This window comes from Sycon ciliatum, chromosome 6 (genome assembly GCF_964019385.1).
Source record: "Sycon ciliatum chromosome 6, ocSycCili1.1, whole genome shotgun sequence".
Lineage (NCBI taxonomy): Eukaryota > Metazoa > Porifera > Calcarea > Leucosolenida > Sycettidae > Sycon > Sycon ciliatum.
Window position 1 is genome coordinate 16,291,872 of NC_088648.1, and position 25,416 is coordinate 16,317,287.

At 47.9% G+C, this 25,416-nt stretch overlaps 3 protein-coding genes and 2 non-coding genes across 5 annotated transcripts; all 5 read left to right on the forward strand.

The window, feature by feature from the left end:
* Positions 1-294: 294 nt before the first annotated feature.
* On the forward strand, positions 295-8,141 carry LOC135820085 (sushi, von Willebrand factor type A, EGF and pentraxin domain-containing protein 1-like). Its single transcript, XM_065333391.1, has 10 exons — positions 295-323; positions 1,698-1,771; positions 2,359-2,532; positions 2,941-3,696; positions 4,125-4,331; positions 4,655-4,921; positions 5,175-5,540; positions 6,010-6,192; positions 6,670-7,262; positions 8,064-8,141. The coding sequence occupies exons 1-10, from the start codon at positions 295-297 to the stop codon at positions 8,139-8,141; spliced, it is 2,727 nt and encodes a 908-aa protein (XP_065189463.1).
* Positions 8,142-9,459: 1,318 nt separating this feature from the next.
* On the forward strand, positions 9,460-16,071 carry LOC135820086 (CUB and sushi domain-containing protein 1-like). Its single transcript, XM_065333393.1, has 9 exons — positions 9,460-9,484; positions 9,917-10,093; positions 10,609-11,361; positions 11,641-11,847; positions 12,329-12,583; positions 12,973-13,368; positions 14,030-14,218; positions 15,036-15,619; positions 16,066-16,071. Exons 1-9 carry the CDS (start codon positions 9,460-9,462, stop codon positions 16,069-16,071), a joined length of 2,592 nt encoding a protein of 863 aa, XP_065189465.1.
* Trnav-cac (transfer RNA valine (anticodon CAC)) lies at positions 14,814-14,886 on the forward strand. The gene has a single exon. It is a non-coding gene; the product is annotated as a tRNA-Val (tRNA).
* A 361-nt stretch (positions 16,072-16,432) lies between the features above and the next one.
* LOC135820087 (sushi, von Willebrand factor type A, EGF and pentraxin domain-containing protein 1-like) lies at positions 16,433-25,347 on the forward strand. The gene is made up of 10 exons (XM_065333394.1): positions 16,433-16,773; positions 17,610-17,798; positions 18,505-18,681; positions 20,485-21,234; positions 21,615-21,833; positions 22,209-22,421; positions 22,787-23,158; positions 23,574-23,756; positions 24,264-24,865; positions 25,270-25,347. Exons 1-10 carry the CDS (start codon positions 16,671-16,673, stop codon positions 25,345-25,347), a joined length of 2,886 nt encoding a protein of 961 aa, XP_065189466.1. The 5' UTR covers positions 16,433-16,670.
* Positions 20,057-20,152, forward strand: Trnar-ucu (transfer RNA arginine (anticodon UCU)). Its single transcript has 2 exons — positions 20,057-20,094; positions 20,117-20,152. It is a non-coding gene; the product is annotated as a tRNA-Arg (tRNA).
* Positions 25,348-25,416: the final 69 nt, after the last annotated feature.

Genomic DNA, 25,416 nt, shown 5'->3' on the forward strand with positions numbered 1-25,416 from the left:
CAGGAGCACTGCTACCTATGGTGATACTGTTGGAGGGGATTGTGCTCTTGGTCACGAGCTCGCCGGTGGTGATCTTGTTCGTAGTTGTGTAGTTGATGTTAGTAATAATGCTGTTGGTATGTTGACTGGCAGTGTTCCTGTGTGTTCACCTATACAATGTACTGATCCTGGTATACCAGTGGATGGACAACGTAACACTACTGCTCGTACCTATACTGATGTCATCCAGTATGAGTGTAATAGTGGTTTTCTACTCAACGGTACATCAATTATTCAATGTCAGGCCAATGCTACATGGACTGCACCCACACCACACTGTACAGGTAAGCTAGAAGCCGCTTCAACATTGCAAATGTATTCATGCTTGGAGTCTTGTCCTCAGTTTTGTGTTCTCTATTTTGTGGGTTGATCATTTGCATTTCTTTGTCCTTTTCGATGGTGATTTTGTGATTTTTGTGTCGTTTCCTGCAGCTATGAACTGTGATCATCCTGGACACAGTGACTACATCAGCCGACATGGAGATGAACATTTCTACAATAGATCTGTGATGTTTCATTGTCCTGTCGGCTTTGATCTGGTGGGCAACAGTGTGTTGCTCTGTCAAGCTGATGGTTCCTGGAACAGCTCCACACCAAGCTGTGTTCCTAAACAGTGTCCAGTGGTAGACAATAGCAATGCACATCGTAGCAGCACTAGTAGAAACAACACAGTAACAAGTGTGATACGTTTTCAATGTGATGTGGGATATGAAACGAGTGATGAACTCTCAATTGTATGCCAACACAATCAAACATGGAATTCATCCTTTCCAAACTGTACCATTATTTCCTGTGGCAGTCCACCCAGTGGAGAGAATGCGGTCGCGTCTTACACCTCGACAACTTACAACAGTGTGGTTCAATATTCCTGCAGAGCAGGTTACACAAGTGTGTCGGGATCTACCGACATAACATGTTCAGATTCTGGTAACTGGACGAGTGATCCTCTCAGTTGCACTCTTATCGAATGTCCTTCTCTCGATGCACCCACTAACGGTGCTGCGGACTTGAACGATGGCAATTTCAGCTACAGTTCAGTGATTCGATTCAGTTGTGATGTCGGTTACACACAGTCCGGGTCTGATGTTCGTGTGTGTGGTGAAAATGGCCAATGGAATGGAACTGATACGCTGTGCTCAAGTAAGTCAGGGCACAGCTCTGTAGCCGGTTGGTTATCTCTCTATGGCCCCAATGCTGGGGATGGCTTACTACACTGCCCGTGGTCTCATTGTTTGGATATACACCCTGATTTTACACTTTGCTGCTGTGGTGGGCTGGTCTACTCGCCTGTCACCACTTTAGGAGCTGCATCTGCACCTTAGATCTTTGCAGGGTGGTGGCGTTCCTACGGATGCTGACAGCTCAGTCTAACTGAGTCTCAAGCAAACCATGAATTTGTTTACACATTTCATGTATAATACTTTTATGCTGATGTGAAGAGTTCATGACCACATGAACTGTTGCTGATATGGAATATTTCATTTCCAAGATCTCTCCGACATGCTCAATGTGTTGTTCATTCTGTTTGTGTGGCTCATTTTGAACTTTGCCCAAGAGAGCTCGACTAGCTGCTACGACTTCTCAAACTGTGTTGCTTGTTCACTTTGTGACTCTGTGCTTGCACTGTTCTATGCTGTGTTTCTCGTGTTTGCTTGCAGTCGTGCAATGTTTGCTACCCAGTCTACCGGCTCACACTCTACGTTCACTGAACATGACATCATCTTCATTGAGTGTAGACTACCTGACTGAAGTCAACTATACATGTGTACAAGGGTATAGGCTGGTGGGTAATGCATCACACACTTGCTTACATACAGGATTCTGGAGTTCACCAGCACCTTATTGTACAGGTAAGTGCAGGCATGCAGCTACAACTTGGTTTAATATCTGGTTCCTCTGTGTGTGTTTCCAAGCTACCGTGTTGCAAAGTGTAAACCAACCTTTGCGTCTCAGCTTTACAAGCTTGCCGTGTTGGATTTCACATATCACCACTGAATGTGTGCATGCAGTACAGTGGTGTAAGGTGAAATCCAACCCTGCATCTCTGCGCCAATGTGGAATACATACACTGTCAACTTTGCGTATAACGACACTCGGCGGGGCAGCAGAAACGTGCCCTTATTCGCGAAGTGTCTTTGTACCCGAAGTCTCATTATGTATTACAGTTAGACGGGACTTTGTTCTGGGCATGGAAATTCTGTCGTTATTCGCGAATTGTCGTTATATCCGCAGTCGTTATAAGCGAAGTTGACTGTACATTCTGATGGCCCTGCATACACTAAAATTAATTTGATTTCTCCCTGCTCTACTCGACTACAGTGATAACCTGTCCCCAACCAGATCATGTTACCAACGCCCTCCGTCACGGCAACGCATTCAAATGGTCGCACAGCGTCGCGTACGAATGTTTGAACGGTTTCTATGCCGACGGAGAGACGACGCTGACCTGCACCCAGCACGGCAACTGGTCGGCACTGCCTCCATCTTGTATAGGTGAGTACAGTGGAGCAGGACTTGGGAATACTAGTATCTGCAGTTTGTATGTACCATATTTTCCGGAGTATAAGCCGCACTGAAGTGCACGCTGCACTCAGATTTTTTTGTTACGAAATACAGACATCCACCATGTATTTCACGGTTCATTAGACCATCGTAGTTAAAGCTGCTTATACTCCGAAAATAATGGAAGTTGCAAACTACACCTAGGGAAGAACTTTGTTGCTTTTCATCTGTGATCTGTCTAAGGAGGCCATGGCATGTGCGTCGTATGTGCACCATACCTTCCACCCATTGCTTAGCATGTGTGGTGAATTGGGGCTGTAGCCAGCGCAGGATTGAACTTGATGCCATCACCATACTTACACGGTCCTGCCATGCCTGTTCTGTGTTTGCTCTCTGCAGCTTACATGTGCGACACGAACTTCTCCAGTCCGCTCCACGCAACAACGGTCACATCCCGCGGTTCCTTCATGCCAAATATGGCGCTGTACGAGAGTGACGTCATTCTGTCGCTGTGCCACAACGGTTACGAGAGTAGCAACGCTCAGTCGTCGGTGTGCCGAGCCAGCCGCTGGGTGCCTGGCTTCATGCCCGACTGCCAGGAGACGCAGTGCAACGGTTCAGCCCCTCTGGGTGGCAACAACACGCTGAGAACCGGCAGCAGTAACACCTACGGTAGCACACATTCCTATACGTGCCTGGCCGGGTATCGCTGGAGTTGGCCTTTCCCCGTGCTCAACATTACCTGCCAGCATGACATGACCTGGTCGACCATAGCACCAGACTGTGTTCGAGTTCAGTGTGAAAGCCTGGACGCGATCAATAACGGAGTCTGGTTGAATGCCACTGCGGACCGTGTGTTCGAAGATACTCTGGTCGGTGTGTGCAGTGTTGGACACGAGCTTGTCTCTGGCAACTTGACCCGGACATGCATAGCGGATGAAACATGGTCTGGAGCAGATCCTGTATGCGTTAGACGTTCATGCTCCCCCGCCATTCCGCCACAGAACGGGCGCATTGACGCTTACGATGGCAATCGTTTTGGTGACACTGTGCGGTTCAGCTGTGACGAGGGTTACGAACTGGGCACCAACCAAAGTGGTGTGTTGACGTGCCAAGCCAGTGAACAATGGAACGGGTCTTTCCCCGCCTGTCAACGTAAGTTATTGCGCTTTGACTGATTGCATGGTGCGAGTGAGAGAATATCACTTATTGCTACCCTGCTGAAAGATGACATGGTTTAGACCATCCCAAACACAACAAACTCAAGCTGAAATATGATAAATTCTTTCGGGGAGGGGGGGGGGGAGGGGGGGACAAAATGCGACAAGACTATTGAGGCTACAAATAAGCCTAGTTTCAGTGTTGACATACAAAGAAGTACCTGGTTTGAATACAAGCCAGACTTGAATGCAAGCCTAGCACTGACATCGGCTTCTACAGGAATAAGCACGGATTTACTACCACGGCTACGGGTATATGCCATGGATCTGCATTTTCCCCATGGTCTGTGTTTGCTAGCTGCAAGGATGCGCGATACTGCAGCTACCACCTTGCCATGTTCTCTTCTTACTGTCCATGTGTAGAAATCCTGTGCCCAAGTCCACCAACCCCGCTGTATTCCGGCATGCAGCCAACAGCTGTGTCAACGACATCTTCAGCATCTGGTATCATGTACATCTATGGTCACGTGTACAGCTATGTGTGTGATGTTGGTCACTATCTGATTGGTGCAAACAACACTACTTGTTCTCAAACTCACAACTGGACTAATCCACCACCAATTTGTCAAGGTACTGTGCGAACATCTCAGCTGCTACAATGCTATTATGGCCTACAAGTATCTCCATTCACCTTAGATGTGACATTGCCTCCAGCAGTATCTCTCCAGTATCTCTCCTTTGTCGTTTATTCTAAGCCGCCATTGCACTTGCATTTCACTCCCTCCGTAAAAAGAACTCATGGTACATGGCTTGGGATAGAAACAATGTAGCGAATTTTCATTTCCGTCAATTTTCAACTTTCCCGACAAATTTGTCTCTTGTTGTTGCCGAATAACTGGCTCATTGGCTGTACTGGTACTTGCTTCTGCGCTGTGCAAATGTGTGTGTCGTAGGTGTGCAGTGTGACATCTCCTCACTGCCTGCTATTCCTAACGGTGAGCATAGCATGGCAAACACCACTATCAACACCACCACTGCTAGGACGGCATTGTCGTACAACCAGACAGTCACCTGGTCGTGTGATGCTGGCTATCAGCTGTCTACCGTTACCAACGATGACGACGGCGGCGATGGCCGCGACGGAGAAGACTGGTCACAGCGTTGCGTACACAGCGTCAATCAGCCTGGATACTGGGATGGCTCAGCACCAAACTGTACACGTGAGTTTGCTCCTTCTGTTCACATCTCCATGTCTCACTGCTCAGGTTTTGGTCTGCACAAGTGATGTGTGTTCGTCTTTGATAGATAAAGATACTGTTTTCATTGTGTTGTAAGAATTTCTCACAATGCAATCGTCACTGAAAGGTTGCGCTGTCCAATGATTGACTTCATTCGATTTTCTTGCCACCTGCACATTCCTTTCGGTTTATGTATGCATCCTGCCCTGTCTCTCTTCTACATTCCTGTGTGCAGGAGTGGAGTGTCCGGTGTTTGTAAGTGTACCCAATGGACTGGTTGAACCAGCATTACCAAGTCCTGCATTCCAGGACGTTGTCACGGTACGCTGCCTTCCTGGCCACGAGCTCACCGGCGGTGTGGCAAGCTCTAATTCTACATGCCAGCCGACGGGAAACTGGTCGCTGGAAACAGCCTCGTGTGCAATCATCAACTGTGGAGCCATTCCGAATGTTTCCAATGCCGATTGGCAAGGGAATGCATCCACCTTTGGCAGCAATATCATCTACACCTGTCTACCTGGTTACGAAATGACGTCTGGGTCGGCCATGATTAGTTGCCAGGACGACAAGACATGGAGTGGTACAGTCCCTACTTGCACGAGTAAGTCCACGCATGCAGTGAGTTCCAAGAAGTATGTGCAGTGTGTTGTCACTATTAGCGGGCGGTACAGGATATTCTGTTGTACAGTACCGAGTCAGATGGGGCGCGATGTGTGGTATACTAGTAGCTGTGTTGTTTACTCCTCTGTGCACTCTCACCGACTGCTCCTAAGTCTTTGATGACTCCACTGCATGTATATGTACTCTGCTGCTCAATGAAATCAGTTCGCTTCAGTCAAGTTTTCATCCGGCTTCGTCTCACACCCCAGTGTTCACAGATCTTGAGTTGTACAGCGCCCGGCATGACATTGACTTGCTTCATTCGATTCCGTTGAGCAGCACTGTAAACTATGCTTCCCCGGCTACTTTAGCCTACTAGCATCATGTGTACACATTATGAACAGCTGTGGACAATTTCCCACTCACACCATCCTTTTTCCTTCCCATTCTCGTTGTGTGTGGTTCTCCAGGAATAACATGCAGTCCTGCAGCACTGCCAGCTCATTCCCTAGTTCATCCAGCACTGTCTGTGTATGACTGGGGTGACCAGATCACCTATAACTGTGATACTGGACACCGTCTGATGGCGGGTGCAACCGCTGGAAGGTGCTCGGACGACGGCCAATTTAATAATGATCATCCAGGATGCCAGGGTATGTATACATGTCGTGCATGGATGTCTGCCGTGAGGCATGGGCTATCATCTTGTATTATGACTGTGGGGAGGGAGGATCAGTGAGATTTTGATGAGGATGTGGAGAAACGAGTGTGGACTGTTAGAATCCACCATGGCCTCGGCTTGACAGAACTCATTCACCACGTCCCCAACTCTGCCTCTGTTTCGCTGAAGCACGGTGTTGTACTGTGTGAGATGGTGTCTGTAATTGTAGCATTTAATATAGAGCTTATGAAAATGCACGTCACATAGTATGTCTGCCGCCCAAAGTTCTTCTACATATTAAATAAAGGGCTTCTGGCTGGGAAATTTTCTGCTCACACTTTAACCGTAAATGGGCGTTTTGCCACTCAGCTAGCTGCCGTAATACGTAAGACAGATTTGGCATCATAGCATATCCCCTGCAGCATTATAGCTGAAAGTGTTTGATTTGTTCTTGTTCTCTGTTCTGCAGTTGTTCAGTGCCCTCCGATCACTGCTCAGAACGGCATACTCTCATCCAACCAGGGTTCATACGGTGATAACATCACACTGCAATGCGATGTAGGTTACCATGTAACCAGTGGTGTGTACTCTGCAGCGTTCACATGCTTGGAGAATGGCACCTACTCCGCTGCAACCTTGCCAGAGTGTGTACCTGTGACGTGCTCTGCCCTCCGCAACCTCACCAACGCATTCACTTTGGACACTGACGCGTCGTTCAATGCAGTTATGCAATTAACATGCAACCACGGCTTTGTGGGCGCAAACCGTACACTTCAGAGCACATTCGGTTGCAACTTCTTGAACGCATCGAATGCCACCATACCGTACGCGTGGGTAGCCCAGGGGCTCGATATCCGACAAGATGGTTGTAGTCCGGTGCAGTGTTTGGTGCCAAGCGTTGCTAACTTTGACTACATTGCCCACATGAGCACTGCTACCTATGGTGATACTGTTGGAGGGGATTGTGTCCCTGGTCATGAGCTAACCGGTGGTGATGTTGTTCGTAGTTGTGTAGTTGATGTTAGTAATAATGGTGTTGGTATGTTGACTGGCAATGTTCCTGTATGTTCACCTGTACAATGTACTGATCCTGGTATACCAGTGGATGGACAACGTAACACTACTGCTCGTAGCTATACTGATGTCATCCAGTATGAGTGTAATAGTGGTTTTCTACTCAATGGTACATCAATTATTCAATGCCAGGCCAATGCTTCATGGACTGCACCCACACCTCACTGCACAGGTAAGCCTTAGGCCTCCCTGAATCCTGATGAGCCTCTTCTCTCTCTTACTAGTGGATCTGATGTATTGCCCCCCCCCTCCCCCCCCCCCCCCTCCCCACCTTGCCCCCACCTGCACCGCTTACGACCTGAATCTGACAACCGGTCAAGGTAGGTAGCCTACATTTGTTTCGTCTACACAGATCTGTGATATTTACCACTTTAAAAAAATGTGTTGGTGGACTTCCCATACATTTCTCCGAGTCTCAGGACTTATCCAAAATTGCTCGTCTACTCTGGTACATCAGCCTTGGCCTAAATACGTATACATGTACCTGACTCGCCTCTGGGCATCGACGTAGTGCTCGTTATTGAAGTAATAGCAAGCTGCACTGGGTAATCTCATCAAACTCCCTTTCATTGCGCATAAGGGCTCGTATTTTCTGTATCTCAGAGTTTCATGGCTGAACAGCCATTGTCTGATGATTGGTTTTCAAACCAGGAAACTTTGAGTGACAACAAACAAGCCATTCCTTTCCTTTGCGCGCCTCTTATGTACTATCGTAGGCAGTGGGAAGTCTAGCAGGTTAAGGCGTACTGTCGCTGTAATTCCTTTCGTATACTTCTTTTCTGTCTACAGCCCGGAACTGTGATCATCCTGGACACAGTGACTACATCAGCCGACATGGAGATGAACATTTCTACAATAGATCTGTGATGTTCCATTGTCCTGTTGGCTTTGATCTGGTGGGCAACAGTGTGTTGTTCTGTCAAGCTGATGGTTCCTGGAACAGCTCCACACCAAGCTGTGTTCCTAAACAGTGTCCAATGGTAGACAATAGCAATGCACATCGTAGCAGCACTAGTAGAAACAACACAGTAACAAGTGTGATACGTTTTCAATGTGATGTGGGATATGAAACGAGTGATGAACTCTCAGTTTTATGCCAACACAATCAAACATGGAATTCATCCTTTCCAAACTGTACCATTATTTCCTGTGGCAGTCCACCCAGTGGAGAAAATGCGGTTGCATCCTACACCTCAAGAACGTACAGCAGTGTGGTTCAGTATGCCTGCAGAACAGGTTACACAAGTGTGTCGGGATCCACCGACATAATGTGTTCAGATTCTGGTAACTGGACGGGTGATCCTCTCAGTTGTACTCTTATCGAATGTCCTTCTCTCAATGCACCCGCTGACGGTGCTGCGGACTTGAACGATGGCAATTTCAGCTACAGTTCAGTGACTCGGTTCAGCTGTGATGTTGGTTACACGCAGTCCGGGTCTGGTGTTCGTGTGTGTGGTGAAAATGGCCAATGGAATGGAACTGAAACGCAGTGTTCAAGTAAGTGAGGGCAGAGCTCTGTAGCCGGTTGGTTATCTCTCTATGGCCGTGGACGTCGGGGATGGTTTGAACTGCCCGTGTTCTTATTGTTTGGATATACACCCTGATTTTACACTTTGCTGTTGGGCTTATCTACTCACCTCCCACCGCTGTAGGAGCTGCATCTGCGCCATAGAGCCTTGCAGAGTGGTGGCGTTCCTACAGATGCTGAAAATTCATTCTAACCGAGTCTCAAGCGAACCATGAAATTTGTTCACACATTTGATGTATAATACTTTTATGCTGATGTGAAGAGTTCATGACCACATGAACTGTTGCTGATATGGAATATTTCATTTCCAAGATCTCTCCGACATGCTCAATGTGTTGTTCATTCTGTTTGTGTGGCTCGTCTTGAACTTGCCCAAGAGTGCTCGACTGACTGCTACGACTTTTCTTAAACTGTGTTACTTGTATGCTCTCTTCTCGTGTTTGCTTACAGTCGTTCAGTGTTTGCTACCCAGTCTAGCGGCTCACACTCTACGTTCACTGAACGTGACATCATCTTTATTGAGTGTAGACTACCTGACTGAAGTCAACTATGCATGTGTACAAGGGTATAGACTGGTGGGTAATGTATCACACACTTGCTTACATACAGGATTCTGGAGTTCACCAACACCTTACTGTACAGGTACGGCCAGGTATTATGTTGTGCAATCTTCCAGTGAGCAGTATTGAGATCATCAGATGACTAAGGCTAGGATCCCGTGGTTGTTATGTGAGGCCTTGTTTTGTGGAATTTACAACTCGTCAAATATTCCTTTGCGCTATTCCATAACCTTTCTGCTATAGTTAAAGAAACTGGAATGTGTGCTCTTTCGAAGTGTTCTATTCCTCTCTGCTCACTAATTTTATGGCCAGCATATTTCATTTGGCGCAGAGCTGTATTAGCGCCCTATCACATTGCCACATTTTTTGGCCCTATTTGTGCACCATGCTGTTGAACCTGTTCTTTTGCTCTCTCTCCTGTGTACACCTCCATCTTACTAGGAGAAGGTGAAGAGCCCAGCATTCCGTCATTATACTTCTTCAAGTAGAAGTCCGTTCCGTTTCACAATCGTCCTCGTCTGCACGTGTATGTTGTGTGTTGTTTTCCTGTGCAGTCGTGACGTGTCCCAACCCTGGACACACGCCTAACGCCCTACGTCACGGTGACATCTACACATGGCAGCATAACATCACGTATGAGTGCATCACGGGCTACTACGCCATGGGAAGCACCACACTGACTTGTACACAGAATGGTAACTGGTCGTCACCATCACCACCCAAGTGCATTGGTACGCGAACGGGTCCATAAACTGATGCATTCGTTTTCATTCTGATTTTTCAGTACTTGGACTTAAACGTGTCTCTCAAGTGTTCATTGTGGTTGTCTTGAATGTGTAGCCATGCCCAGCCTACTACTGCTGTTGTGTTAGCTAAGACCACGCACGGCACAAATAGATCACAGACATTCTACTTGAAAATGAATGGAAGAGCAATTATTGTCCCGCTTCGCTTTGTTGCTGTCCAGTTGTCATGTGTGTGTGTGTTTTTTGTTTTTTTGTTTTTTTACAAAGACCACTTAAATGCCAAACATGAGATGCAGCTAGGGGAAGCATGCACAACCTGAATCGTGGCAGTGGTGGTGAGGTTTAGGGAGCTCCGCCGACCTAGGGTCTCGACTTCATGGCCACCTAGACCCACCATGTGTGTTGTTTGCTTTGCACATTGGCATTCTCCGGCTTGTCCAGCATGTCCATCACATTGTCCTTCTCCTGTGTGTCTGTTTCGTTTGTTGTTGCTACCACAGCGTACACGTGTGACACAAACTTCTCCACGCCAGCCGACGCCGAGACTCTGACATCGCGCGGCGACTTTGTTCCGGATATTGTTCTGCGCGAGTCTGACGTCATCCTGACGAGCTGCCATGCGGGCTTTGAAAGCGCAAACACCAAGGCCGTGTGTCGGCGCGGACAATGGGAGCCAGCATACATGCCCAACTGCCGGCGTACGGCGTGCAACGGATCTGCGCCGATGGGCGGCGCCAACACAGTACGCTCCGGGGCGGGCAACACGTTTGGGAGTGTTCATTCGTTCCGCTGCTTGCCCGGTTTTGACTGGCTGTGGCCTTGGCGTGCGTACAATGCTACCTGCCAGCATGACATGCGCTGGTCCAGTGTTGTCCCGGATTGCTCACGGGTAGTGTGTCCATCCCTGGCGGCCATCGCCAATGGCGTGTGGCTCAACGACACAGATGCTCAGGTGTACGAAGACTCAGCGCCGGGTGCATGTAGCCCGGGGTATGTGCGTACAGCGGGCAATCTGACCCGGACCTGCATGTCTGATGGTACATGGTCGGGGACCGACCCGGTTTGCACCCGGGTGAAATGCCCGATCAGCCCTGTACCTGATAATGGCAGGACCCTGGTCAATGAGGGTAACTCGTTCGGTGACATGGTCTCGTTCTCTTGTGATGATGGATACGAGATTGCAAGCAGTCAAAGCAGCACACTGGTTTGTCAGGCGAACAAAACCTGGAGTGATGAGTTTCCAGTTTGCAAACGTAAGTTTTTTTTTTGTTTTTCCTCGAGTGGGGAGTGATGTACCTCTGAGTAGTGCCTGCGATGCTGCCTTGACTGGTTTCATCGGACTGTGAAAGGTAGCTGGCTTGTTTCTTGTCCAGATGCATAGTTGGTTTGCTTCTCCGTCAGAAGCAGGGTTATACTCGTATGTCAGTGAGATTGCAGCCCGTGATGTTCAAAGCTCAATTGAGTGAAAGGTCCTTCGATATGAGTAAAATAGATGGGTAGTGTTGATGTTTTCTTTGTTTGCGTTTTTTCAGGAGTTACTTGCGCAGCTCCAGCCATTCCAGCGCACACACCACCAAGCACTGCAGCAACTCCAACGCCCTTGCCCACCTCTACCGCGTCGTTTGACTATGGCCACGTATACAGCTATGTGTGTGATGTTGGTCACTATCTGATTGGTGCAAACAACACTACTTGTTCTCAAACTCACAACTGGACTAATCCACCACCAACATGTCAAGGTTAGGCATGCTGCAGTTGCGCTCGCTGAAATCCGACCCAAAGTGCAAAACTGACGTCCTGGACCAGTTCTGATTACATCATCGTATTTGTTCATGAGTACGAACGTCCAGCCGCATCCTTCCCACTTCCAGGGGAGTGGGCGTCAAGGGCCGTGCAAGTTGAGGGCGCCAAATATGCACTCTAGGTCGGGTTTCACCGAGCACAACTGTACATCGTTATTGTTTGTGCGTTTCTCAAAGACTAGCTAGAAATCTTTTTCATCAATATTGTGGATTCCTTGAGCCATAACATGACAGACAGCATGGCAGTAAAGCTTTCTTCTCAAAGCACACAGCTCTTCCAGTCCCATGTGCTGTAGAGGGAAAGCTTCAGTGGGGTACTGTTTCTGAGAGCCGTCTGGCGTTTGTCTGGTCTTTAACACTCAAATTGCAATATGTCCATATTGTGTGCTTGGATTTGCGTGTGGTATTTCTTGATTAGCCGTTGAGTGTAACATCTCGTCTCTGCCGACGGCCTCCAATGCTTACCATGACTACTCTAATCGTACCGTTCTCCATTACAACGAGAGCATAGTCTGGTCATGTGATCAGGGCTATGAGCTACAGACTACCAATACTACTGCTGCTGCGGGTGGTGGTGGTGGCGGTGATACTGGCGGTGCTGATGGAATACAGCAATGCACACACTACACTAATCAACCCGGATACTTTAGTGGAACAACACCTCGCTGTGTCAGTAAGTGGCACTTGAACTGAGATGGCAGGAACCAATGTAAACTGTGGAGATACGCTAGCAGAGATGATGTAATCTTAGGCTAGCAGTGATGACGTCGTCATATTGTGTGATGATGTCATCTTGTATTACAACCTGAACCCGTCTTTGCCACCGTGCTTCTAATAGTTATGTCATATGTAGGACTTGTGCAGCTCTGCTGTAAAAATTAAAATCCATGCCTTGTGCAAAGCCGGTGTGTATTTTATTCCGGTACCGAGCAGTGTTTCGTTTTGCTAAGAGGTTGTGTATTTTGCAGAACAGTAGAATGATCAGATCAGTTTGCTCGAATTTTCTGTTCCTAACAGAAGACCTGTGTTTTGTTCGCTCTTTTTCGTCTTCTTTAACTCCAGGAGTTTCATGTCCGCTCTACCCTAATGTTACACATGCTATCAGCATTACTAACTCCACCAGTTTTGTGTATGAAGACGTCATCTCGATTCACTGCCTGCCGGGCCACGAGACTGCGACCGGTGGTTTTGCCATGACAGTGATCACATGTCTTGCAAACGGCACGTGGTCGGAGAACATCACACGCTGCACGCCGGTCCAGTGTGCTGCCTTGCCGTCCGTACCACACGCTCTTCACAGTGTTGCTGCTGGTGCGGGTGGTGATGGTAGCGGAACGTCTTTCGGCACAACCGTGTCGTACCGCTGCGAGAGTGGCTATCGTACGACTGCCGCCAGTGATTCCAGTCTGACATGTCAACACAATCGCACTTGGGATGGCAGCATTCCCGTCTGTACAGGTGAGGAACCATTCTTGTACATGTACATGTATCCACTGTGATTGATGATACGGGGGTAAGCGTTCGGCCTGTTCATCAGTGAACTAGTTCCACCTCCACCACATGCGCACTTTGGCCGACCCTCAGTGACACCAGCAACATGACTCCAAGTTGAGTTGTAGATAATAGATATTGATATCTACTTTGCCCCTGGTTTTAAGAGTGTAATATAAATATGGAAGTACAAGAACAGTGGATCACTGATAAAACGTACCCCGTGGGTAGCAGGAAAATGCATTTAGTATCCGAGGTATTGTCTAACCAAGTCCTTTTTAGTCGATATCATGTAATTAGGCAAATTTGCCTGTTTGTTCTTCGACTCTAAATAAACAAACAACAACAACAAGCCCGCCGGAAGCGGTCCGGTTGGTCAGGTTAGCACCGGACCAACTTTGTAGCTACCAATGCACGTTTGCTGCTGAGGAGGACATACGTCCCCGCCATATTATACACAAACTGTATGAAAGACTAGGGTACGATCGGACCAATTGAAAACTGCTTCCGGCGATGCTGCTAACCACTTTGCTGGGTCTGTCTGTTCTACTTATCCCCACCACTTGCACCTCTTCCTAATAGTACTTGCTGCAAATTTCTCTGCTCTTTTTCCGTCTGTTGTTCTCAGGTATCACTTGTCCTGCGCCAGCGCTACCCCAGGCGTCCGTGGCACTTCTCCAGCCATTGTCGAGTGTGTATAATTGGAGTGACTCCGTGGAGTTCTCCTGTATTCGGGGATATCAACTCAGACCCGGTTCCAACCAGTCGCAATGTTCAGATGACGGCATGTTCACCCATCCTCACCCAGGATGTGACAGTGAGTACCTCATTCACCGGCTCATCCACCCCCTTTGATTGTTCTCAGATTGCAGCTAGTGCTCAGGCCAAAGCACAGGAACTATTTTGTGCTGCAGCACCAAAAAACAAACAGACTAGACTTCTTACTAAGCACAGGATGCCTGTGTGTGCATGGTGGCTCAGCTATAAAGAGATGTCTACAACAAGAAGAAGAGGACGAAGAAAGTGTTGTTGCCCCGAGTTTCACACACTAGCCGATCATCAGACAACAACTTTAGAGACACTTCTACATGAAGATAAGAGTGGTCAACTCTCCCCCCCCCCCCCCCCCCCCCCCAGTTCTTCAGCACCAGACCGTACTGTAGTGAAAGTAAGCTTGAGAACGAACCCTGTTGTGAAAAAGTAGAGCCCTGCCAACCAACTGAACAAATGGTGTCCACGTTATCCTGAAGAAAAAACTATTTGTTTCAGCCCGAATAGCAAAAGTTTCTGAAAAATTTCGAGCAGAATTCTACCTTCATGTTGCTCACAGCTACAGATGGGGAGAGAGCGATAACGTAGAAGACCGAGCTGCAGAACTAACTAGCATGAAATGAAGTCTACTTATATCGTGTGTTTCCGTAGTGTAGTGGTTATCACGTGTGCTTCACACGCACAAGGTCCTCGGTTCGAACCCGAGCGGAAACATTTTTTCTTCTCTTTTTATGTTCTATGTATCATTTACTCTCCATGATCCGATGCATTTCTTCTGTCTTCTTGGGTGAAGCATCGATCTATCTTTGATGTCTCGAGTTAATCATTTTGACTTCTGTTGAACTTATCTCCTCCTCTCGTAGTTGTTCAATGCCCACAAGCTAGGCTGCTCAATGCCATACTCTCATCCAGTGTGGCCGTGTTTGGTGACATCGTCACGGCAACGTGTAACCTTGGCTACGAAATCAAACCGGGTGTGTACTCACTGAAAATATCCTGCGAGGCTAATGGCAGTTACAACGTGTGGCCTTTGCCTTCATGCAGTGTAGTTGAGTGCGGCGCGTTGCCAGATCTCCTGCACGCCAATAGTAGCAGCAGTGATGTGTCCTACGGAAGCCTGGTGACGGTTACCTGCGATCACGGTTACGTGGGTGAGAACGCGACGCTCAGTGCGACGTATGAGTGCGCTCACACTCCCAACACGCAGCAGAGCGAGCAATACGACTGGGTAACGGCGTCCAGTGACTTGCGCAACAGCAGCAGTGGTTGCAAACCAGTCCAATGCCAAGTGCCAACCGTACCTAACTTCAACCAGAGGAGTATGTCAGGAAGTGGGAGTGGAAGTAGTAGTAGTAGTAGTGCGCCAACCACTCCTGCCAACCTACTTTACACAGAGGTACTTGATGGTGTCTGTGATCTTGGCTATGAGCTAACTGGCGGTGATCGGGTTCGTAGTTGTGTAGTTGATGTTAGTAATAATGGTGTTGGTATGTTGACTGGCAGTGTTCCTGTATGTTCACCTATACAATGTACTGATCCTGGTATACCAGTGGATGGACAACGTAACACTACTGCTCGTACCTATACTGATGTCATCCAGTATGAGTGTAATAGTGGTTTTCTACTCAACGGTACATCAATTATTCAATGTCAGGCCAATGCTACATGGACTGCACCCACACCACACTGCACAGGTATGGTCTTTTATCAGTGTTGTCTCATTTTAAAATTAAATTTTAAATCCTTCACTTATTTGCTAATCAACTCTCTGAGTCTCTGTAACAGACGAGAGCCAAATATGTCTCCTTCATTCAAGATCACTTGATGACGTGTGTGTACGTGTTCCATTGACTCCTTGAAACTCCGTCTTTTATTGTCCATTTTTTCTTGCAGCTCTGAACTGTGATCATCCTGGACACAGTGACTACATCAGCCGACATGGAGATGAACATTTCTACAATAGATCTGTGATGTTCCATTGTCCTGTTGGCTTTGATCTGGTGGGCAACAGTGTGTTGTTCTGTCAAGCTGATGGTTCCTGGAACAGCTCCACACCAAGCTGTATTCCTAAACAGTGTCCAGTGGTAGACAATAGCAATGCACATCGTAGCAGCACTAGTAGAAACAACACAGTAACAAGTGTGATACGTTTTCAATGTGATGTGGGATATGAAACGAGTGATGTACTCTCAGTGTTATGCCAACACAATCAAACCTGGAATTCATCCTTTCCAAACTGTACCATTGTTTCATGCGGCCCTGCTCCCACATCATTGTACACAACGCTGTCACTGACAACAACGGACTTTGGCGGTGCTGCAGCATATAGCTGCATTGCTGGATACAAATCAATCGATGGAGATCAGCAATTATCTTGCACATCCAACGGTACTTGGACAGGCCAGCCACTACAGTGTGTGGAAGTTACCTGTCCTCCGCTCCTAGCTCCCGACAATGGTAACATTAGTCTTGATGCCGCAAGCTTTGCCTACTCTGCAATGGCAAACTTGACATGCGATACTGGCTACATTCTTGCAGGCTCTAGTCAACGTACATGTCTGCAATCCGGAATGTGGAGCGGAGTGGCCGCAACCTGCAATAGTAAGCAATGTGCCCCTGCATGATAATAATTATTACGATTCTTCCATGGCTCAGTACCAGCATGCCATGTTAGCCCAGTATTAATGTTACGTGTGCACAGCTACAGTCCATTTCAAAACTATAGACGCGTACCTAGGCAAAAACCGTTATGCCAGCATCTATACCGCATAAAATCTGTGATCACTTTGTGCATAATTTTTCCCGAATTGGGCATCTGTTATCCAATCGTTTAGAAACTATATGAGAGTAATTGTGGAGCGGTCCTGAGCAATATTCCGAAAACTATTCTCAAAAAGTTCCAGCCAAATTTGAGATAATTATTTCAAAAACCCTACACGTCTATAGTTTTGAAATGGACTGTAGCATGGATCTTTTTTCATCTTTTTTGGGGGGGGGGGAGGGGGAGGGGTGATCCTGTGCTGTACTTGGTGTGCTTGAAGTAAGACTTACGCGAATGGCAAATATTTGGGGTGCCCAAGACTTGTGAATCCCCCTAACACACCTTTGCTTGTTTGTGCATAATGTCAGGCTGCAGGGTTGTGATTTCCTTGAAGTAAAGATGTAAGATGTGGGTGCTGCTAAAGTGTGCGTTTGAAGTAAGGCACGCCTACGCGAGTGATTGATGGTTGGTTTCATCGCCCCTCCACTTTTAGTCTGTGTTCATTCGAGAATAGGAGTATACTGCGGGGTGGTGAGGGTGGGTGGGTGGGAATGTCTTCTCCATTGGCCGGCATAGCAGTCGTGAAATAGACTTGTCTATTACGTTCACGAAGCCCTAGACGTTTGGCGTCATCACCTCACACAGCATGTGGTGCTTTCATGTCTGTACTCTTCAGTTGTACTGTGTCCAGTGAATGACCTGACCAAGCATCTACACGCGAATGTCAACACAAGCGGCCTCACACACCTGGACTTCTCCACCGGTGTCCGCTACTCCTGCACCCGTGGCTACAAGCTGCTGGGAGCAGAGATGCAGCACTGCTTGGACACCGGGCACTGGAGCTCACCGACACCCACCTGTACTGGTAAGTAGCCAGTAGCTGAAGAGTATGAATGTATTCTGACTGACACCTTGTTGTTCTCTGTGTACACTGTTGGGCTACAGCCTGTCAGGGTTTTGCTTTCCTTGAAGTAAAGATGTACTTACAATGTGGTGCTGCTATAGTGTCCATTTGGATTAGCGCAAACCCTGCGTGGAAGCTGATGGTTGGTCTATCATACATCCCCTTGTAGTCTGTGCTCATTCGAGAATAGGAGTATACTGCGGGTGGTGATAGTTGTAAAACTGTAAAAGCCCTTCCAGGGAAGACCTGCTTGTCTCTTTAAATAGTTGCTTGATGATAGTGAATAACGTACTCAGAGTTGTAACATAGCTTCCTTCTATCTCTTTCCTGACTGTGTCTATTCAAACCTTTCTTTGTCAATACACTATAATATATATTCAATATATGATTTGGTTGCAATCACTGCTTATCCATGCCGGTTCCTTTTCTTCTCCTCCCCTTCTCCCTTCCTTGCCGTGGTTGGCTAGCACCCTCTCTCTTTGTATTGGCCGGTGTTCTCACTGTGCTATGAGATGCTGCAATAAATAAATAAATAAATAAATAAAATAAATAAATACACCCGTATATCTGTCTCCGTCTTTCTCTCTTGCTCTCTGTCTTTTCTCTCTGTCTCCCTCTGTCTCTGTCTCTCCATCTTGTGCCAATGTGTGTGTGTGTGTGTTTGCAGTCGTGACTTGCCCCCATCCTGGCGAGCCCGAGAGCGGCGTTCGCATTCCCGGCCGTGTCTTCGTCTGGCAGCAGAACATCACGGTGGCATGCGCTCGCGGTCATCAGCTTGTCGGTGACGGCACACTGGTGTGCACTGAGCATGGGAACTGGTCAGCACCGGTACCCCAGTGCCAAGGTACGGCTTGACACCACACACCTCACAGTTTAATTAAAAAAATATACTGACACCATTGAGTTCACATCTGCATCATGTGACTACATTTAGAAAAGCGATCCTGTCAGCTTTTCTATTATTGTGGTCACATTTGTTTTACAAAGCTGCCATAAAGCAGTTTTTATTGGTATAATTTAAGAGGGTGATCATGCCATGTGCGCAGTGGATCTAACATGGCCAACACCACGTGATCTGTAGATGCAGGGCTTGACTGGAGTGGGAATCAACATGGCTGTCCCATAATTATGGTCATGTGAAACCACTCTACGAGTGGATGCGCAGCGATACTGCACTTCTGGTGGACGAAATGCTATGACTTGCAGATGGACACAGCTTTCTAGTTTCACTGCTCCGGGCACCCATGCAGAAAGTCACAAGCTGCACACTCTGGGTTCCATACACTCATGACGCAAAACACAAAGGCAACTGTACGAATGAAAAATAAAAATTAGAAATATAAAAATATAAATTCGTGATTGTACCGGTTAGTGATCAGAGAAGCCCACCATTATCAAGAGTTCATAACCCCCAAGAGTGTGCAACTCCTGATCAGTCCGTGTATGGAAGGCCGCTCGGCGGAATTCCTTCATTGCGTCATTTTTGGTGCAGTGCGATGAGTCACGCCGATGAATTCTTCTAAAATTTACAGTCAAACCAGGATGCTTCCCCAGGGTAAACTGCCTAAACTGCGATTCTAGTCTGAGCCTCAAGATCAAGAAGCAAAAGTAAAACAAAGCACACGAACGATCCTATTAAAGACAAAACTATTATTTTATTTTTTCGATGCAATGGTGACTCTTCATCGCCTTCTTCTTTCACCAGTGCAGTCAGTCTCTTCAAGAACAATTTCTTCCCAAGGCCATCGGCATATTTCCGGTGCTTTCCTCGAAGATGATTTCAAATGGTTGAGGAACTTGAGAGAATAAGTGGAAGGAGCATTTTTCGGCTGAGTTGCACAGCTATCAGAATGATTGTCCTCGACGGCAATGCATTATTTTTAACAGCGTCCTCACTTCTTCCTGTCGCGATATCGCGATGTCCATGCATGGATTCTTGGAGAAAGAGTTTGTTTTTGAGAAAGTACGACTTGTACGTCCGAAATGTCTTCAAAAAAAGCTTCGAAAAGTCGAGGCTACAACCTTGAGTTAGGAGCGGTTCAGGGTATAGTTTCCAGAAATCGCAAAGAACCCAAATTTACCTCGGATGACAAGCTGCGCATGACGTAATGTAGGAATTTCGCCGAGCGCTGGGTCTATGCCCGTTGCACACTCTTGGGGGTTATGAACTCTTGCCATTATCAATCATGAAAGCGATGCGTGCTGTGAAAGCCGTGGACGCCCCCGTGGCGCAATGGATTAGCGCATTGGACTTCTAATCGGGCTAGCTGCTTGACGGCATTCAAAGGTTGTGGGTTCGAATCCCACCGGGGGTGCATTCCTTTTTCTTTTCTTTTTTTCTTTTTCAGTTTTGTACCGTTGGCACGTATTCTTGTTTTTTGATTATCTATGTTGTGTTTTTGCACTGGTACAGCACTGACAGCAGTGCAATAGTTCTATACGTCCAGTACACTCGCCACACAAGCACATGTGCAGATATGCACCCACCCGCACACTCACGCACACACGCACACGCACACATAAGCAGATATGCATCCACCCACAAAAGGACAGAAGCTCACAAGCAGACGTGTGCAGGTCACATACCCGTGCAAGTAATCCCCGTCTGATGTACATCTCTTACTTTATTTTTCCCCCATGCTTGCAGCACTCCTGTGTAACACCAGCTTTGCGAGCCCAGCAAACGCCGTGACGGTCACATCTGCCGGTGTGTTCCAACCCGGCATTGCCCTACCAGAGTACACCGTCATACTGGCTGTTTGCCAGCCAGGTTACACGAGTTACTCCAATACAAACTCAGTCTGCCACAGCGGACAATGGCAGCCAGCGTTCGAGCCCCGGTGCATGCGACACACATGCCCGCCGATCAAGGACCATGGCGCCAATACTCAGCACGTTGGCGGCGGAAATCTCTTCGGCGATGTAGTCAGCTATCGTTGCCAGTACGGACACGAGTGGTCGTGGCCGCTCGGCACGTTCAACACCTCCTGTACGTACAACATGACGTGGTCCGCTCTAGCGCCAGACTGTCATCCAGTGCAGTGTCCACCGCTCGCCGATATCACCAGTGGCAGCTGGAACAACGCAAGCTTAGCTGCGTCTCTATTCAACACCACAGCCGTCGGCCATTGCGACCATGGTTACGAACTAGCGTCTGGAAATCTGACGCGGACATGCCAGCATAGTAGACGCTGGACTGGAGATCAGCCATCGTGTCAGAAGGTCACCTGTCCACAGCCAACAGTGCCCGCTAACGGGGAGATGTTGCACTACCGAGGCAACACATACTTGGCCAGTGTCAGCTTCCGTTGCGATGACGGTTATGAGCTGAGTGGAGTGATGACCGTCCACTGTCAGGCAAACAGGACCTGGTCCGCTGATCTGCCGACCTGTGTTCGTAAGTATGGCGGTGTGTGTGTGTGTGTGTGTGTGTGTGTGTGTTTGGTACTGGGTTCGGCTTGTTGTCACAACACCGTGCTTTCGTTATGGCACAACAAGTGCCTACCTGATGAGTCTTAGTTCACTGTAACTCCCTCTCTCCTTACCTCCCTCCTGTCCTCCCTCCTTCCCTCCCTCCTGTCCTCTCTCCTTCCCTCCCTCCTGTCCTCTCTCCTTCCCTCCTTTCCACCCTCCCTCCCTCCCTCCCCTCCCCCCCCCCCTCTCTCTCTCTCTCTCTCAAGTTCTTTTCAAAGATCACACGTACAGCCAAACAGACTACAGTCACGTGTGTTTCTGCAAATGAAATTCTGTGTTTGGTTGTGTGTTGTATGTACACAGGTGTGACGTGCTCCGAACCTCTACCACCAGTATACGTACCGCTGCACGCCATCAACCAGACGGACATTGTGCACGGGGATTGGCAGCCGTCACGCAAGCACACGTTTGGAGCGGTGTTTGTCTACAGCTGTAACCCAGGCTACTACCTACAGAACACGTCCTACTCAGCCACGTGTCTGCAGAACCACAGCTGGAGTGCGGAGCAGCCAGAGTGTCTAGGTAAGCCGAAAGTCCAGGTACCGCATTTCCCTGGTTGTACGGTGCACCCCCATTTCCAGGTCTGTCGCATCATTTCAATATAATATGAATTTCAGTAGTAAGTCGTACTAGGCACCTAACTGGCAGAGTACTCAAATATTCAACAACCTGACACCTAGCTCCAACACATCCCCCAGGCGCAAATGAACAACCTTCCAACTTGTAAGGTTCACGGTTGCGCACAACTTGTATTCATGTATCTGTATTCTTCCTACCTTCCTTCTGCAATTACTAAATCCGAGTTTAGATTGCAATGAATTCATTCTAATAATGAGATCTGTGCTGTTCTGTTCAATGTGTCTTGTTGATGTCTTCGCACACATCTACATTGTTTAGCTGTTCGGTGCAGTGTTGCCGAGTTGCCCATTGTCCTCAATGGCCGCCATAACAACACCATCGGCAACGGCAGTGCCCAGCTGTCATACGCTGCAAGCCTGTCGTGGACGTGTGACTTGGGCTACACGCTGAGTAGTGGTGATGCAGTGCGCACCTGTGTGCAGATGAACAGCTCTGCCGGCTACTTCAGTGGCTCAGGACCAACTTGTTCAAGTGAGTAGCGGCGGGCTTTGGTAGCTGAACAGTGGTTGTGTGCGCATCTTAGAAACAGTTTACTGCAGTCTCTCAGTCCTCTCTCATTCCTCTCTCTCTATCTCTCATCTCTCTTCCATCTAGGTAGGTCAGATGTCTTGTCCTGTAAAATTTGTGCCTTTTAAAAGCATAGTGATGGGAGAGTATTTTTTTAAAACTATTAATTTTATCATACCCCATGGAGTGAAGCACAACCCTGAATGGTCTTTTGTTGTGTTGTTTCTGCTGACATGGGTTTTGTTGTCAATCTGACTTCTGATTTGGCTACGTTGTGCTCCGCTTCCCCAAATCTACCAACGCACACACAAACGTTCACATACATGCAGAAATGCAGTGTCCCGTATACCCGCTCATCACCAACGGCATCCTGCGTCGTCGTCGCAGTTACTACGAGTACGGAGATCGCCTGCAGATCCAGTGCATCGCTGGCCACGAGCTACCCACCACGCTGGGGTTGCGCAACACCACGCTAGAATGCTTGGCCAACAGCACCTGGTCAGATCAGTTCACCGAGTGCTCGATCATCAGTTGTCCTCCACTTGCGGACGTTCCGAACGCCAATTCCCAGGGCACCAATCTCACTTTCAATAGTGGAATCACCTACTCGTGTCATGCTGGCTTCGAAATGACCGCCGGTACAGCCAGGCGCAGTTGCCTTGACGACAAGACGTGGAGCGGCAGCTCGCCGACATGTACAAGTGAGTTAAACGCACACACGATGACCTGCTTCCAGGCTTCAAGCAAATTGTTTGTCGTTCCCTAAAGTGATTGGATCTGATGATATCATCCACTTGTTTACGACTCGTACCTTTTGCAAAGAGGTTTTCCATGGTAGATTCATGCTGCAATAAAAGATCTCGTGGTGTCATACATAAAATGTGGAAAGTCAATTTTACCTCTTGGTTTAGTCGGTGATGCTATATTGGCCAGAGCAGGTGTGATGTCTTCATGCTAAAGCGTCATTGTGAGTCTCCTTTGCCGTGGACAAACTGACAAACGTCAAGCAACACAGTTCATGTGTTTAGAAGAGGGAAGGATCGCTCGTTGTGATACGCGTCTTTCCTCGCTCAATCCTGTACCTTTGTGTCGCATCTCTCGCCTGTGTGTGTGCAGGGATCACATGCAAAACGCCGACTGCCAGCGGTCAGGAATCAGTAACACCGACCAGCATGTCACATGACTGGAACACAACCGTCGACTTCATCTGCAACGCTGGCTACCTGCTGAATGCTGGTCAGGCACAGGCTATGTGTGCTGACGATGGCAAGTTTGACAATCAACATCCAGGATGCAGCGGTAGGTCACGACTCACTAGTAGACGCACTACTCTGAATCAGGAATATTTGGTTCATGAAAATGTTTGCACGTTTTCGTCTCAAACCCGTTCACATGCTGAGTATTTTCGGTTTTTTTTTTCACTCGTATGAGATGGTCCACCGTACGTTCAGTGTATAAAGGTTTGCTAAGTACTCATTTTCGCTATGTATGCAGTCTAGCCCAGCGGAGCATTCTTGATGTATACAGTACATTGCCAACGACATCAATGTAACCCGCTCACTGTGCACGTTTTGCATTTAGCACTCTCGTGATGTCACGTACAAAATGTTGTCCTCGACCTTACATATTTTTAGCTGTTGCTCTCATGCCCCGAGATACAATCTGACTGAGTGTCTTTGTAGACAGTGGTGATTTGTGGCAGACATTCCTGTGCGCTGCGGCTGCATGCTTGCTCCCTTGTTTCACATGCTAGAACATGTCCCATGCTGTTTGCTGCTGTATCTTTCACTCCACTTCTGTGCTCAGCTGTTCAATGTCTGCCTCTCAATGTTGCCAATGCGCAACTCTCCGCCACAGCGGCACAGTACGGCGACAACATCACGGTGACCTGCGATCGCGGCTTTGAGCTGAGCGTCGGCAAGTATTCAACGGACATCACGTGCCAGGCGCACGGCAATTACTCGATACGTGTACCGGCCGCTTGCACCCGGATTGAGTGCGATCCGCTGCCAACGCTTTCCTACTCGCATCAGAGCTCTACCAATGTTCTCTATCAGTCGGTGGTCGATATCATCTGCGACTCCGGGTACGTGGGCGCTAGCAATGTGCTGTCTGCACGTTACCAGTGTGCGTTCATACCAAATAGCCGAGCTGCCATTCCCTACGGCTGGGTGAATATCACTGCAGACTTGCGACCGACAGGATGTGCTCCAGTCTCTTGCCTGTACACACCGACGATAAATAATTTCATTTTCGACAATACAACTCTGCCGGCATCGCTCCAATATCTGGATACTCTCTCCGGTAGTTGTGACCTTGGCTATGAGCTAACTGATGGTGATCTGGTTCGTAGTTGTGTAGTTGATGTTCGTAATAATGGTGTTGGTATGTTGACTGGCAGTGTTCCTGTATGTTCACCTATACAATGTACTGATCCTGGTATACCAGTGGATGGACAACGTAACACTACTGCTCGTAGCTATACTGATGTCACCCAGTATGAGTGTAATAGTGGTTTTCTACTCAACGGTACATCAATTATTCAATGTCAGGCCAATGCTACATGGACTGCGCCCACACCGCACTGTACAGGTATGGTTTTTTTGCCAGCATGGTCTCGTTTTGAATCCTTCACTTGTTTGCTTACATGCTCTCTCTCTCTCTCTCTCTCTCTCTCTCTCTCTCTCTCTCTCTCTCTGTGACTCTGTGACAGAAAGCAGCTGAATTTGTATTCTTCATTCAAGATCCCTTGGATGACTTGTGTATCTAGACAATTCGTGGCAACTCTGTTTTTCTTTCTCTTTTTCTGCAGCTATCAACTGTGATCATCCTGGACACAGTAACTACATCAGCCGACATGGAGATGAACATTTCTACAATAGATCTGTGATGTTCCATTGTCCTGTTGGCTTTGATCTGGTGGGCAACAGTGTGTTGTTCTGTCAAGCTGATGGTTCCT